The 15,612-nt window shown below is 47.9% G+C and overlaps 1 protein-coding gene across 1 annotated transcript in view; it reads right to left on the bottom strand.

The window, feature by feature from the left end:
* The window catches only part of GABRR2 (gamma-aminobutyric acid type A receptor subunit rho2), a 41,592-nt gene extending 30,928 nt beyond the window's left edge, over window positions 1–10,664 (bottom strand). Inside the window, exons 1-2 of the mRNA XM_046004323.1 lie at window positions 10,486–10,664; window positions 5,335–5,441 (exon numbers count right to left, since the gene is read on the bottom strand). Of these exons, the coding sequence (XP_045860279.1) occupies window positions 5,335–5,441; window positions 10,486–10,598 (220 nt within the window). The 5' untranslated portion in view covers window positions 10,599–10,664. The remainder of the gene's footprint in view (window positions 1–5,334; window positions 5,442–10,485) is intronic.
* Between the last annotated feature and the right edge of the window lie 4,948 nt (window positions 10,665–15,612).

Raw genomic sequence — 15,612 nt, 5'->3', positions numbered from 1 at the left:
TAGAGTCCAGCTATGGGGAGCTGCTCATATTCCCTGACACACTTCATCTTTATCCAAGAGCACCTTTCTCCCTGCCTTGTCCTTTGTCCTCTTTTTCCCGCCTATTGGCCTCACCCACTAAGCATCTCCCCAGATTCATGGCAAGCATCACCACCTGAGTGAAGTCATCTCCAGTCCTCTTTCTGAACACACCTCACTATTCCCTCAGTCCCCCTGCTCCATCAGAAGCGACGTCCTACATGGCTCCATCATTTCTCTGTTCCCTAGTAGACTGTTAGCTTCTTGAGAACAATCTATCTTGTCAGGCAAAGTCACAGAATGTAAAGGACTCCAATAGCGCATGCTTCCCAGGCAAGGGTGGCTCCTTGGTGTTCCTCCTCCCTGGCTCCTCAGGGCAGCAGTTCCCTGCTGCGTGTACCCAGCAGACCCTGACGCGTTAACCCTGCGGCTCCCGTACTTTCCTTCCCACCACCATTTGACATCCTGATGTGAGGAGCTCATCAACCCTGGTCTTCCAGGGTTCCAGCATAAAAACTCTAAGGACTGTGGCTATCTTGCTCACTCTTGGGTCTCCAGATAACACAGACCCCACTGACACATAGTAACAGCTCAAAAAGTACAGGGCTTCTTTTTTTAAATAGGCTCCACACCCAGCATGAGGCTTGAACTCGTGACCCTGAAATCAAGAGTTGCATGCTCTGCTGACTGAGCCAGCCAGGGGCCCAGCAGCTCAAGAAATATGTATATGTCTTATGAACTGAAGTATTTTGGTTGGAAAACCTAAGCTACTTTGTTGCCACCATTCTTTTTAACCAGCCTGATAAAGTCCTTGGAGATAATTCAAGAGTCCGTGATGACCCTCCCTCCCTCCTGGCCATCCCTGTATACAGTGTGAATTAAAAATCAGCTTTGTGCAGGTGGGAATGTGAAATGCACAGCTGCCATAGAAGAAAATGTGGAGGGTCCTCAAAAAAGTAAACAACTACAGAATGACACAACAATTCCACTTTGGAATATACCCCCTAAGAATTAAAAGCAAGGTCTCCGACAGCTATCCGCACACCTGTATTCGTGGCAGCATTACTCACAATGGCAGAAAGGTGGAAACAACCCAGTATCTGCTAACGGATGGTTGGATAAACAAAAGGGGATCTATACACCCAGTGGAATATTACTTGGCTTTAAAAAGGAAGGACATTCTGATAACATGGGTGAGCCTTGAGGACATTATGCGAAATGAAATAAGCCAGTCACAAAAATCAGTCAAAAACTGTCTGATTCCACTCACACAAGATACCTAGAGTAGTCAAATTCATAAAGACAGAAAGTAGAATGGTGGTTGCCAGGGACTGGGAAAAGAGGAAGGAATGGGAGTTAAGTGTTTAATGGGTACAGAGTTTCAGTGTGGGAGGATGAAAAAATTCTGGAGATGGGCGGTGGTGGTGGTTGAGGAAAAGGGTCACTGACCTGTACCCTTAGAAATGGTTAAAATGAGGGGCGCCTGGGTGGCTCAGCGGGTTAAAGCCTCTGCCTTCGGCTCAGGTCATGATCCCAGGGTCCTGGGATCGAGCCCCGCATCGGGCTCTCTGCTTGGCTGGGAGCCTGCTTCCTCCTCTCTCTCTCTCTGCCTGCCTTTCTGCCTACTTGCCTACTTGTAATCTCTATCTGTCAAATAAATAAATCTTTAAAAAAAAAAAAAAAAAAAAAAAGAAATGGTTAAAATGATAAAAATTTATGTTCTATATATAACCACAATTTTTTTTAAAAAACTACATTTAAATTAAAAAACAACAACAACAACAAAACACCAGCATTGCAACCCATCTCCTAACACACAGAGGAAACCCCCACCCCCACCCCTACCCCGCCCCAGGTCTCTGGAGCTTCCTCTAACCAGGACACATACTGAATCTGACAGCTGGCAGCTTAGGCAAGGTATTTTCGTTTCAACTGATCCCTGGGATTATTAGGAAGCTGCTAGATTTTTAATCTTTTCTCCTTCCGGACTGAAAAGGTCACCCATGGGGTATCTAACCTTAGATAAATTCTTCTCTACTTCAACTACTTTTAAACATCAATCCACAAGGAAGCCCCTCTTAAGGAAATAAACTAGAAAGAGAAGACAGGAGTTAGACATCCCCCACGAAGAGCAACAGACATCTTTGTTCACATGACCTGCTTAGGGTGCACCGGCACTAAGAGGAGATGGTGGTCAGGACGGGCTACTCCCCGGGAGCCTGGCACAAGGAAGGAGTGCCTTCTTCACTTGCCCAGAGTCACCGAGGTGCTGCCCGCCAGCCTACTTTCTCGGAGACCTGCCTGACACCTGGGCAGTGTCCCCCACCCAAAGTTGAGGTGCTGTTGGGCTAGGACCCTCAGGGGCACCCGCAGGGAAGGCTTCCTGGCTCTAAACCATCTCCAGATCCTCCACACTCCTGTGATGACCCCATCCCACCTGCTTGGTCTGAACTGATGTCACTAGCCGTCTTATCTGTGGGCGGGTGAGTGTGCAGCCTTGCCACTTGCTATGTGCCCCCTGTCCCCCACTTCAGCCAGGTGATGTCTGGACACCCTGAAAAGCCTTGCACAGGATAAAAGGTGCCCAGAGGACCAAATGCCCTGGGGGAGGGGATTGGAAAGAGGGTGAAACAGACCCCACCCTGTGCTTTGGGAACTGAGATCTGAGAGGTATGAGCCTCAGGTCAGGGCCTTTCCAGCCTCAGAGGCTTACTCCAGCAGGGGCGGGGACTGTCCTGACCCCGCACCCTGCTGGGCCCCTTTGGTAGGTCCACCGGTGGCAGGGATCGGGGCACAGGAAGTCCCACTTGCTACTCAGATGTGGCTGGAGGAAGGAGCTCCAGGACTGGGGCTGCAGCCTGCTGGAAGATTCTGCTCTGAGCCAGGTTTTCCCGGAACGTGGCAACTCTTCACCTGCCATTCCTGAGAGCCAGCTCCTGGCTTCCGGGCTTTCTCCTGGAGGAGGGGGCATTTTTATGAGGCTCTTAGTTCTGCGGCTTGTATCCCAGATGAAACCAAAATTCTGTTCTGGCTGCTCTGTAGCCACCTCCTAAGCCCCCCGGGCCTCAGACTCTTATTTTTTACCCCAGGTAATCTGAGGGTTTAGAACAAGTGCCTGCCCAGGCTCCTACCAACAGCCTCCGGTGGAAAGTTACTGCAAGTTCTTCGGGATAGTACCTGCCCCCATACACACACACGTGCCCCACAACCCCGTGCACTAAGTACGACTTCAGGAACCCCTGGGCAATTTTGCTTTCATGGGCTCCTTCCTCCATTAAAAAAAGGTTAAAAAGCATATTTTATTTTTATAAAAAAGCATATTTTATAACTGTATTGGTATGAGGTGAACATATAATTACATAATATATAAGATAAAGATCTTTTTAAAAAAAGATCTTAAAATATTTTCTCCTACCTAACATTGCGTTTTTTCTTCTTCTGATTTTAAAATATATTAAAATATTTCCAGAGGCTTCTAAGAGTATCACTGTGAGCATTTGACACTATGCCTACTTGCCTGCTGGATAGGTCAGCCCTGCGTTGAGGGATGTACAGGTAGAAGGGACAAAAAAGGAGACTCAGCCAGGAGGGAGAGCCTAACCTCAGCAGGAGTGTGACTGGAGCGAGTCCCTTCACCTCTTGGGCCTCAGTTTCCCCATCTGGGGAAAATAATAATATCTACCTCACGGAGCTGTTGTGAGGACTAAAACAAGATCCCGTACGTACATTCCTTGACTAGAATGGTGCCTGCCACAGAAAAATCACTATAAATGTGTTAGCTGTCATGAATACTGTTGTGTGATATTGTTCTCGCTGCTTAGCCAACCCTCTGTATCTTAACGGAGACTTTATGAGAAAGGCAACAGGGACCTTCCCGCTGATAGGGTCGTCTCAGACCTCCTGGAGCAGATACAGCAATTTCTGAGCTGCTCATTCAGGAAAACTTTGTTTTCCTAAAATTCCCTGTCTGCATGACTATGGTGAGCCCCGGGGTTGGGGTAGTGCCAGAGGCAGGGCAGAGAGAAGGGAGCCTCCTGCCCTGAGCCCGTGGTGAGCAGCAGCGCTGGGCAGGAAGAAGAGGCACCAGTTGTAATCTGCCTGCTCCTTTCATCCTCCTGCTCAGTAGGTATGAGAGCTCAGGGATGGAGGGGGAGGCTTTGAGGCCATTTAAAATGCAAAGGCCTCTGGGATAAATGAATGTCTAATCCCTTAACAGGCCCACAGAGGAAGACCTGACAGCTGGGTTTTTCTAAGGGGACCATGAACCCTTATGTGTCAAGGGCTTTACATACATTATCTCCTTTAATCCTGACAACCCCCCCCCCACACACACACACCCATGACAAGATGATGTAGGGATTACTATGCCCATTTTACAAAACAGCAAACAGAGGCTCAGAGAGGGTCTTTGACTCGCCCACAGATCACCCCTACAGCCCCAGGGACTTAAGAGAAGATCTGGAGGGACGCCTGGATGGCTCCGTGGGTTAAAGCCTCTGCTTCGGCTCAGGTCATAATCTCAGGGTCCTGGGATCGAGCCCCACATCGGGCTCTCTGCTAAACAGGGAGCCTGCTTCCGCCCCACCTCTGCCTGCCTCTCTGCCTACTTGTGATCTCTGTCAAATAAATAAAATCTTTTAAAAAATAAAAAAAGAGAAGATCTGGAAAGGGAAATAAAGGGATTGGGAAGCCAAATGACCCAGGTCTGCTTTGGCTGGGGCCCAGTGGCTGAAATGCTCTGGGCCTCAGTTTCCCGAATCCACAAGGTGGGGGCATTGGTCCTCCCAGTTCATGCATTCTGCTCTTCTCAGCCCACTCCCTGCCTGCTCAGAACAGATGGCTCCTTTCCTGGCCTGCCTATGGCATTTCTCCAGTTCCTGGAAGGGACAGCCACCAGCCTTGCACGATCCCTCCCTGACTCCAAAGCAACAACACCCCCCTTGCAAGCGAATCTAGGAGAGGACTTGTCATGGGTTAAATTGTTGTTGCTGCAGTTCCCAGCTAATCACAGGGAGGCTGAGTAGGGGAGCCATTCTGTGTCCAGACTCTCCAGGCTGGCTCGTATTTGAGGAAAAGAGAGTTGGCAGCTTAGTGGCCAGCAACACTTCCGTCGACACCCCTCTAGCTCACTTCCTTCCAGCTCTCCTCTCCTTGAGAAAATGAGGGACTCTGGAAGCCCAGTTGGGCTTATCTGACTGTGAGTGGGGAAAATCAGGGATTCAGGGGAGGGCTGTGCCTGAGAGAATGGGACAGAGCAGCAGCGGGCAGCCCCAGGGACCAGGCCCCTCGCCGGCCAAGGGAAGCACTCGGTCCTACCTCCAAAGGCGGGCCTCATGGAGAAATCATGATCCTCCACTCTGAGAAGCGGCTGAGGTTTTTCCTTGCGGATTTTGGTCACGTCAAGGTTCTTCTTATAGAGGTGACTACAAAAACAAGCAGGAGACATTTTTCCAACAGCCCACAAAGGCATTTGGGGAGGTTACTTCCTGCGGGATTTACTTGTTTGGAACCTTTTATGACTTGAGCACCTGGGTGAATGGTGGGGGCATTCCCTGAGATGGCAAAGGGCACGTTTGTGGTGAAGCGGGTGCATTTCATTCTTAGCCATGTTGATTTCGAGGTGCCTGTAAGATACCCACGGAGAAGGTGAAAACAAGGTGGGGGCACGGGCAGTAGGAGTATTTTCACTTCTGTCAGCCTTGCAGGTTCTTAGTGTCACTGAGGGCTCGGCAGAGGTCCCTGGACCTCCTCCCAGAGCCCTTGACCTCTGCCTTTAAACACCCTCACTCCAGCTGCACCAGCATCTCCCTTTCCCACAGCTCTTTCTCATCAGCCTTCAAACCGGATTCAAGTCTCTCCTCCCTTGAACCCAAACTAAGCAGAAGGTCTGTCTGGACCACACATCTTCCTCACACAAAATTTATTGAAAAGTGTTCGCATTACAGGTGTGGTAGATATATTTGTCTTTAAACTTTAAACTTTCTCTTAAAAAAAAAAAAAGTCTCCCCTCTCCTCACAAATCCACAACCCTCCCAGAGACCTGTGCGCCACAGGCTGTAGCTGCCTCCTCACCCCCAAGCACTTCTGCGTCACTTGAGCAGGCCCCGAGGCCCTGCTGAGTGCTGGCTTCTCTGCCACCTGGAGGACCAGGCCTCTGCTAGAAACCTGGTCTTTCAGGACCAAGCACTGGGCTGTCCTATCACCGGAGAGTTCGTTCTCAATTTCCATTGCCGCCTCCCTGCCCTCAGCTCACCCCTTCAACGCTAATATCCCCAGAGCCCTATCCCAGCCGCCTCCTCTTCTCCTTCTTTGGCAGGCGAGCCTATGTCTGCGGCTTCAGTTGTCATTAGCCTGTGGATGATTCCGGCTTCTGTACCCCCTGCTCTAGATCTTTTATCCAACTGCCAAACTGATGATGCCTCGATGGATACCCTATAGCATTTAAACTCAACACACCTCTAGTTTGAGGTGGTGTAGGCTGCAGGTTGAGAGGGGATTCAATAAAAGGGGAAGGGGAGGAAAAGGCCTCAGGGGCCCACGGGGACCGGGCCAGGCAGAGCCTTGAAGACCATGTTGGGACTTCTGTCTTTATCCAAAGGAGATGGGAAAACACTGAAGGTGTTAAGCAAGTTGGAGGAAGAAGTTGGAGTTGCTTTTAGACAAGCCCATTTGAGGGAAGTCCAATGTAACGTCTTCCTCCCAGTGAGCTGGAATATGGAACCCAAGTCTGGGTCCCTCGAAGCGCGGTGGTCACTGTCAGGGTGCCTCCACCAAGCTTTCACTGTCATGGTCTCCACCCCAAGCCTGGCTCCAGAAGTCAGGAGGGACCAGGCCCGGTTCCCTGCACAGCATTTGCATGACAGGCCACACTGGACACCCAGCAAAGGCACCGCGGAAAGGCGGAGGAAGAGCTCAGCCTAAGGGCTTAGCACATCACAGACATAAAATTGTGAGTGCAGCCAGCGCCCTACCCCTTGCCTCATAGGGAGCAAATCCCGGCTGGCCAGCAGTGTTCCTCTCCATTTAGAGGGGAGGATTTGGGAGCGGAAGTCGCAGAATTCCAGCCCCACTGCAGGAGAGAGGAGATTGAATAAAATGCCTGTGCCATTCATGAGGACCCAGAACTGGGTTTTTGTTGTTGTTTTTAAAGGAACCAGTTACTTGATAACTCAGGCCATTAATATCCCCAGCCTTGGGCTTTTTGTGCGAGCCAGATGCCCTCAGTTCGTCCTTCCAGTGCCCGGATGCCTTGGCCCAAAGACCCTAGACTCCAGGGGCCATACTCTGAGTCCCAGCCCAATGCAGGGGAGCCAGAACCTCCACAGCCTTGGGTGGAAAGGGAGGAAAAATTTGCTCCTGACCCCTTCAGGAGGCAGGGCTGGTGCCACCATGCTGAGGTTCATTCGGTAGGCATAACAGCGGGCATGACGACCATGCCTGTACGTGTCACCCTCCCTCTGTGCAGGCCCTGAGCTGTGGTTAATCCCTTATCCCAGGGGAAAAGGTCTCACGAGCACCATTTTCAGTTGGAGAAAGGAGGTTCAGAAAGATTAGGAAACACTGCCGTGGCCAGGGAGCCACAGAACCAGGGTCCAAACCTGGTTTCTCTGACTTCCTGGCCCCACCTCCTTCCCCAGGCCTCTGGGGAGGGTGGGGATCACTGGGAATCGGGAAAACAAAGCTGCCCCTGGACCTGGCACCACGTGAGCCACGAGGCAGACCACGAGAAGGCTGGCCACGGAGGCTGCAAATGGGAGAGGAAATCTGGAAGGGGCCCCTAGGCTCTGGGACCAGGAGGAACCAGAGAGTGTTATCTGGTGAGAGCCCAGACCCCCAGAGCCCAGCGCTAGGTTCATTTTCAGATCTCCAGGGAGAAGGGCCTCTCTTGCCGGGTGGGGAGCAATCACGGGGCCAACTCACATAGCGGGCAGAGAGGGACTGGAATAAAGCTGGAGAAAGAAAGGAGGGGAGTGGAGAGCAAATCAAATAGTCGGGAGAAAACAGGTTCAGGTGGCAGCAGTTCCATAAAGGGGGACTCGAAGGGTGGGAAAACCGGAAGCAGGTCTGGAAAAAGCACCTTCTGAGCTGAGTAATTGTTTTGTGAGAGTGCCTTGGGGAGATGATACGGAAAGTATAGTAGGTTAGAAACGATCCTAACAGTGTGTGTGTGCGTGCGTGCGTGTGTGTGTGCGTTTGTGTGTGTGTGTGTGAGTGACTGGGTGAAATCCTGTGTACCGTGTATGGTATGTGTGTGTAAGACAGTGCGTAAGACAGTGGAAGGTGGGGACAGACTTCCAAGGAAAGAAGCTACCTTACAGAGATGAAGTGGTCTAAAAGTCACGTCATTTTGTTCCTCTTTAACCGTACAGCTTAAATCTTGTGTGTCAACGATGAAAGTAATATTTTAGTCTGACACTTGGCTGAAATTTTTCACAGACAGACAGAGCCTTATGATGGTCTGAACCTGCACGTGCCCTGGTGGATTTAGAAAGGCCTAGAATCATGTTCCCTAAGGTGACATTTTCTCTATCCTCTCTCCTAGCCTCCCTTTAATAATTATTTTTTACTTCTTGAATGTGTGGGTTCATCTTTTCTTCCACTTTAACACCCCCTGGGACGGCCCATAAGGGTCAGATTCAGTCTGTCCCCAGGCTCATGCCAGTGACACAGGTATGACAGCCCAGGCTGCCGAGCAGGATCCCTGAGGACCCCGAGGGGCTCGTGTTGAACCCCAGAAGTGTTCTCAGGGAGTAGACAAGTCCATACATGCTTTTCCTCTAGGCTGAGAAAATCAAGGAACCTACGTTCTAGCCCAGTGGGGTCACTAGGTAGCTGTACGAATTACTCCTGCCTTCCAACAGACTTCTCAGCATCCATAAAATTGAAACGGTGTTTCCCAATACGTGCTCTGTAAAATATGAATCCCACAAGATAGTCCCAAAAAAGCAGGGTTTTTTTGAGAAACTGTATTATTTATCGTCCTCTTCAAGATTCAGAATGTCTATTTGCATAATAAAGGTTCGAGAAGCTGTGCTATAAAGACAGCTGTTCAAAATGATCTAAACCAGAGTTTCCCAAGTTTCTTTGACCCCGAGACCCCCTTATCACCCAACACCTGTTCACCTTTCACAGTCTTAGGGCTCAGAGGAATTGCAGGATCACATGACCCCTGAGGTTCCTTCCAATTCAAGAGCCTCGAATTCTGGCAACATCCCCAGGATGAGATTTGCAGAGAGTGCCTCCTTCCTGTCCTCCTGGACAAGTTTTATCTGTTTGCTTTCTGCATGACTAGGATTAGGTCCTGCAGAGCTTGGACCTCCCAGAGAGCGGCAGTCTCTGAAGCAGGTATATTCCTGGAAGCTTAAGATGGTCTACTGGGATGCAGAAAGTACAGACTGCAACTCTCACTGATAGTTTTTATCTGAAAATAATGAAGCAATCAAGTTTTACTTTAATATACATATGTGTAATAGTCTATGTATATAATTTATAGGTAGATCTGTTGGAGGTACAATTTCAAAAAATTGTCACCAGTAGCGATGCCTGATTAAAAATAAAAGCCAGTGACATAGAAAATGTGCCTCCATATATTAGTTTATATTCACAATCTCTAGTTCTCGCAATGGTTAGTAGAATGGGGAACAGATGTGTGACATCTTACACACGCCCTCTACCTCTCAGCTGCTTGCTCTTTTCTTCATGCCGAACAGTCGTGGTTTCCATCAGGCCTGGGGTATCAGGCTTTGTCCATCAGTTCAAGCAAACTTACTAAGGAACTTCGATTTGTAATATGATTTTCAATGCACATTCCAGGCAGAACCAATATCTTGGAAATGTTTCTGTTACATCGTGCAATGGCAGTTCCTGTTGCCTACACATGTATTTTGGATAACCCAGCAAATTTCAAATACCTTTTTAAGATTGAAACAGTGAAATGATACCTGATACAGTTAGAAAGCTGTTCCCAGTCCGATAATTTAAAGAGGACAACTCTCGGTTACATTTGTTCTCAATAGTTCAAATTAAATTCCTATCTACGGGTCCCCCTACCCCTCCCCGCCCCTCCCTTCTCCTCCCCGCCCCCCCAAAATTATTGAGTGCAATTACTCAGCAGGTCCCAGTGGTCCCTACAGGATGTCATCCTGAGGAACAAAGCAGCATAAGCTGAGAAGTACAAGATGTTTTTACCCACGAAATCTTCAACCACCTGCCTGAAATCGAAATGCCTGGACAGAACACCGATACCAGAACAAACTCCTCAGCCCGGTCTGGCTTTGCTCTCTCGCAGCTTGTGACCCTAGAGAATATCTGTGCTCTGAGAGGCTGTTTTCAGCGAGGTGGTGGCCCCATCAACCTCTGGCTGGAAAACAGATTCCAGCGGGTCAGTGGAAGCCCCAGCCCTCCTGGGAGCTGGCGCGCTGAGCGCACCTGCAGGTGACCTTCCTCCCCTCCCACCCAAGCCTTTACCTGGGCTTGGTCATTTCCAGCTGCCCAGTTGATCTTCTCCTCTTGGGCTTTCTGCTCTCCACAAGGGCCGTCAGGCAAAACAAGAACAAAATGAGTCTTGTGAAATAAGGCATTCTGGGAACGTGTACGATGCCACAGACAGCTCTCCAGTAACCTGCAGCGGGGCAAGCCCCCGCGGGCTGCACGGTGCATTCAGTCTGTCATCTGGTGGCGGTGCTTCTCCAAGGGGTTTCGAGAGCACGACTGGCCGGACTGGTTTCTTCCGATTAAATATTTGATAGTGGTGCTCGTCCCAGCCCACCTCACACCGCACCCCCCAACCAAGGCGTGACACGAACACCAAGGCTTGGCCCTCCCTGCCGCTTAGTGATTGGCCATTAGTCAACAAGTTTGTCCTCCTGTGAAATTCTGCTTCCGCTGAATCCCAGAGCAGCTTTGGCTAAAACTGTTACATAAAAAAAATTTTTTTTAAATTTAAACCTCTTGAACATGCCAGCTCTTTGCTGAGATCATTAATCCTTCCCTCTGGCTGCATAAAACCGGTCTGTCACATCCACTGGGGAGACAGCTTGGGTTCTGAGTGGATTTGCAGGGAAGACCTGATGGGCAAGAGGAGTGAGTGCATGAACGTGCTCAGGAAATGCTAAGTAAACGCACGAATGACCTGTTTTCACAGGGTTGCTTTATTTCTCTATCTAAGAAAGCATATTTTGCCCATGGCCAAGGATGCTTGCTCCCCCCCCCCCCCAATACACGTTTTCTGAATGAAAAGACATCTTATCAAAGCATAAAATCCATTTTGATTTTGAAGGGATGTACAAAGCAAAGGACAATTCATGATTATATAAGCTCTTCTTCCTATCATGAGCATAAGATTAATTTGGGTCTTTAATCCTAAAATGTATAATATCACCATAAATTAGGCTTGATTCCTATCCTGGAATGTGGACTTGCAAACATTTGAAGTGTAAAGATACACGTGTTTATTTTAGTCTACTGAACAGAATAAAATGTTTAAAGACTACTTATTTCTTGCCAGCTGTGTCGGAGGTGGAGAGGAGTTTGATGTGGTAAAGACATAGGGAGATGAGGCGGGAGGTCCAGAGAAGTGATAACCTCCCTTGGCAGGGAGGGCCAAGCCTTGGTGTTCGTGTCACGCCTTGGTGGGGGGGTGCGGTGTGAGGTGGGCTGGGACGAGCACCACTGTTCACCGGAAGTGAACAGAATTGGGGTTTTATTAGGTAAGAAAGAAAGGAAAGTGGGATGACATGAGCCACTTTTTTTTTTTTTTTAAGGAATTCCTGAGGTCAGTTGGATCAGAGAAGTTATAATAACAAAGGAGGAGGAGTTCCTGCCCTAAAGGAAGGGCAGATGGAGGAGGAAGAGGGCAGATGAAGAGGAGGGAAGACTGAAGAGGGAGATGGTCAAGTTCTTTCTGAAGTAGAATACACTTGCTGACTGAGTAGGGTGGGAGGTAAGAGGAGGCAACAGTGATATCTACAATTCCAGACTGGAGGTGGGACTGGTGGATAACTGATATCTGTTAGAGGTAGACAGGTTTGGTGGGGAGATAACATAGATTTTGACTCATGGAATTTGAGGTATCATGGGACTTCCGGATGCCCAATAGGCAGCTGGAGTATAGATAAGCCTGGAGCTCAGGAGAAAGGTCTGGACTGGAGAATTAAGTCTGGAGCCATCAATGTATGGTGGTAGTTTAACCACAGCAAAGGGTGAGATCTTCCAGGAAAACAGAAGTCCCAGTGTAAGCATAGAATCCTCAGGAACCTATACTTTCTTTTTTTTAAAGATTATATTTTTAAGTAATCTGTATACCCCATGTGGGACTGGAACCTACAACCCTGAGATCAAGAGTTGTCTGCTCGGGCGCCTGAGTGGCTCAGTGGGTTAAGGCCTCTGCCTTTGGCTCAGGTCATGATCCCGGGGTTCTGGGATCGAGCCCTGCATTGGGCTCTCTGCTCAGCAGGGAGCCTGCTTCCTCCTCTCTCTCTGCCTGCCTCTCTGCCTGCTTGTGATCTCTGTCTGTCAAATAAATAAATAAAATCTTAAAGAAAAAAAAAAAAGAGTTGTGTGCTCTACTGATCAAGCCAGCCAGCCAGGTGCGCTGAAACCTGTACTTCTAATGGACGGGTGGGAAGCCTGAACAAAAGTACAGAACTAGCAAAGATGTTGACTATGAAAACCAAAGGAGTCTCTGGGAGTAGTCAACAGACAATGTTGTGAAGAAGTGACAGCAGGAAACAGGTTATCTAGCTCTGGCAACCAGCACACTGTTCCTAACTTCAGTTAACTGTAGTTTCAGCTGAAAGATGTGGCAGAAAGCCAAAATACAGGAGTTAAATAGGAATTTGGGAGTTGGAATGATTCCATATGGGGACTAACTCAGTGGTTCCCCAATCTGGCCACTTCTCAGAATTACCCAGATAATTCGCTTAAAAGTCTCACTGCTCCTAAAGATTTAGTGGGGAAGGAAAGATATCCATTAAAGTTCTTTTCCATAGATTTTGTTCAAAAGATGGTGCTTCTGACTAGAACCCTCGAACTATTCATGGATATTGTTGGTTTTCAAGAAATATTTGTGTTGGGGCTCCTGGATGGTTCAGCTGGTTAAGTGTCACACTCTTGGTTTCTGCTCAGGTCACGATCTCAGGGTCATGGGATGGAGCCCCGCATCAGGCTCTCTGCTCAGCAGGGAGTCTGCTTGAAATGCCCTCCCTCTCCAACTCCTCCCCCACCCTCTCCCCCTTTCTCTCTCTTTGTCTCCCTCAAATAAATACATAGATCTTTGGGGGAAAAAAGAGAGAGAGAGAGAGAAATACTTGTTTTGTTGCATTCTGGACATTTTAGGTCCTATCAATTTTTTCTTTTCTTTTAAAGATTTAATTTATTTTTCAGAGAGAGAGAGAGAGCACGTGCAAGCACACAAGCAGGCAGAGTGGCAGGCAGAGGCAGAGAGAGAAACAGGCTCCCTGCCGAGCAAGGAGCCTGATGCAGGACTCGATCCCAGGACCCCGGGATGACCTGAGCGGAAGGCAGCAGCTTAACCGACTGAGCCACCCAGGTATCCCTATCATTTTTTTCTTTAAATCTCTCTTATTTTCGGTAGTTGAATTATTGTGATTATGGTATGGAGAAAAACTCAGTTGGAGATCCGTGTAATGTTTTAAGTAATGTCTTTATTGAAGTATCCTTCACATACCATAAATTTACCCCTTCTTAAAAATTTTTTTTAAGATTTATTTGAGAGCACAGAGAGTGAGAGAGAGAGAGCTTGAGTGGGGACCCAGGGAGGGGGAAAGGGAGAAGCAGACTGCCCACCAAGCTGGGAGCCCGTCATGGGGCTCAATCCAAGGACCCTGAGATCATGACGTGAGCCAAAGGCAGACACTTAACTGACAGAGCCACCCAGGTGCCCCAAATTTACCCCTTTAAACTGTGGCTTTTGGTATAGAGTGTGCAACCATCCCCAGTATCTAATTTTAGATCATTTTCATTTCCCGCCAAAGAAGCCTATACCCATTAGCAGTCACTGCCCCTTCCCTTCAGTTCCCTTCAGTCCCTAGCAATCACCAACCTACCTTCTGTCTCTAAAGATTTGCCTAAGGTGGGTATTTCATATACACAGAATCCTACACTATGTAGCCTTCTGTGTCTGACTTCACTGGACTTGATCTTTTTTTTTTTTCTGGCATGATGTTTTCAAGATTCATCGATGTGTTGTCCTATGTATTAGAACTTCATTCCTCTTCATGGCCAGATACCATTCCCTCATATAGACAGAGCACACCTTGTTTATCTTATTCCATGGGCATTCGAGTTTCCAGTTTGAGGCTATGAATAATAATGCTGCTATGAATACTACTGTATAAGTTTGTGTGAATGTGTTTGCATTTTTCTTGGTAATATACCTAGGAGTGGCATGGCTGGGTCATACAGTAACTCTTTGCTTAAATTTTTTTTTTTAAGATTTTTTATTTATTTATTTGACAGATAGAGATCTCAAGTAGGGAGAGAGGCAGGCAGAGAGAGAGAGAGAGGAGGAAGCAGGCTTCCTGCCAAGCAGAGAGCCCGATGCGGGGCTCCATCCCAGAACCCTGGGATCCTGACCTGAGCGAAAGGCAGAGGCTTTAACCCACTGAGGAACTACCAGTTTTTCAAAGTGGCTGTCCCATTTTACATTCCCACCAACAATGGATGAGAATTCCAACTTCTCCACATCCTCACCAACACCTGTTTTATTCTAGCTATTATAGTGGATGTGAAGTAGCTTGCTGTACTTTTGATGTGCATTTTCCTAATGACTAATGATGTTCGGGCATCTTTCCATGTTTATTGGTCATTTGTGCATCTTCTTTGTACAAATACCTATTCAAACCCTTTGCTGTTTTTAAGTCAGGTTATCTTTTTCATTATTGAGTTATGAGTTCTCTAGATATTCTAGATACAAGCCTCTTATATTTTATCTGCAAATATTTTCTCCCATCCGGGATTGTCTTTTCACTTTATTAATGATGTTCTTTGAAACACAAAGGGTTTGTTTTGATCTTGTGTTTTTGGTCTTGTATCAAGAAACCACTGCCTTACTCATGGTCACAAAGATTTACTATGTTTTCTTCTAATAATTTTATGGGTTTTGCTCTTAACGTTAAGGTCTTGGGTCCATTTTGAGTTGAGTTTTGTATATGGTGCAAGGCGGTGGATATATAACTAACATTTGCTTATTTCTCTCAAACAGAGGATTGGCCCCAGTGGCTCAAGCTCAACGCTGTGGAAAGGCCCCAGGAGGTATCTGCTGTCAGATTAGGCCAGAGAGCTCAATGGGAGTCTGGTTACACACAGCCTTATAACCTGCATTAAGGATAGGAGCCTATCTTAGGAGACAGAATCAGACCTGCACACTGGAGAAGACTCTGGCAGAGGGGTGAGGAATGGGGCAAGACTGGAGACTTGTTAGAGGGTACTGCACTAATTCAGAGATGAAGGCTCATTAGGGTAATGGCAATGAACACAGACAGAAGTAGTAAGACATGAGAGAATACTTAAGGAGGTAGAAGGGACAGAAGACCGAATAACATAAAGAATACAACCTGTGGTCAGAACACGGTA

The sequence above is a fragment of the Meles meles genome, chromosome 5 (assembly GCF_922984935.1).
Source record: "Meles meles chromosome 5, mMelMel3.1 paternal haplotype, whole genome shotgun sequence".
Lineage (NCBI taxonomy): Eukaryota > Metazoa > Chordata > Mammalia > Carnivora > Mustelidae > Meles > Meles meles.
The sequence above is the reverse complement of the archived record's forward strand: the minus strand, read 5'-3'. Positions and strand labels throughout refer to the sequence as shown.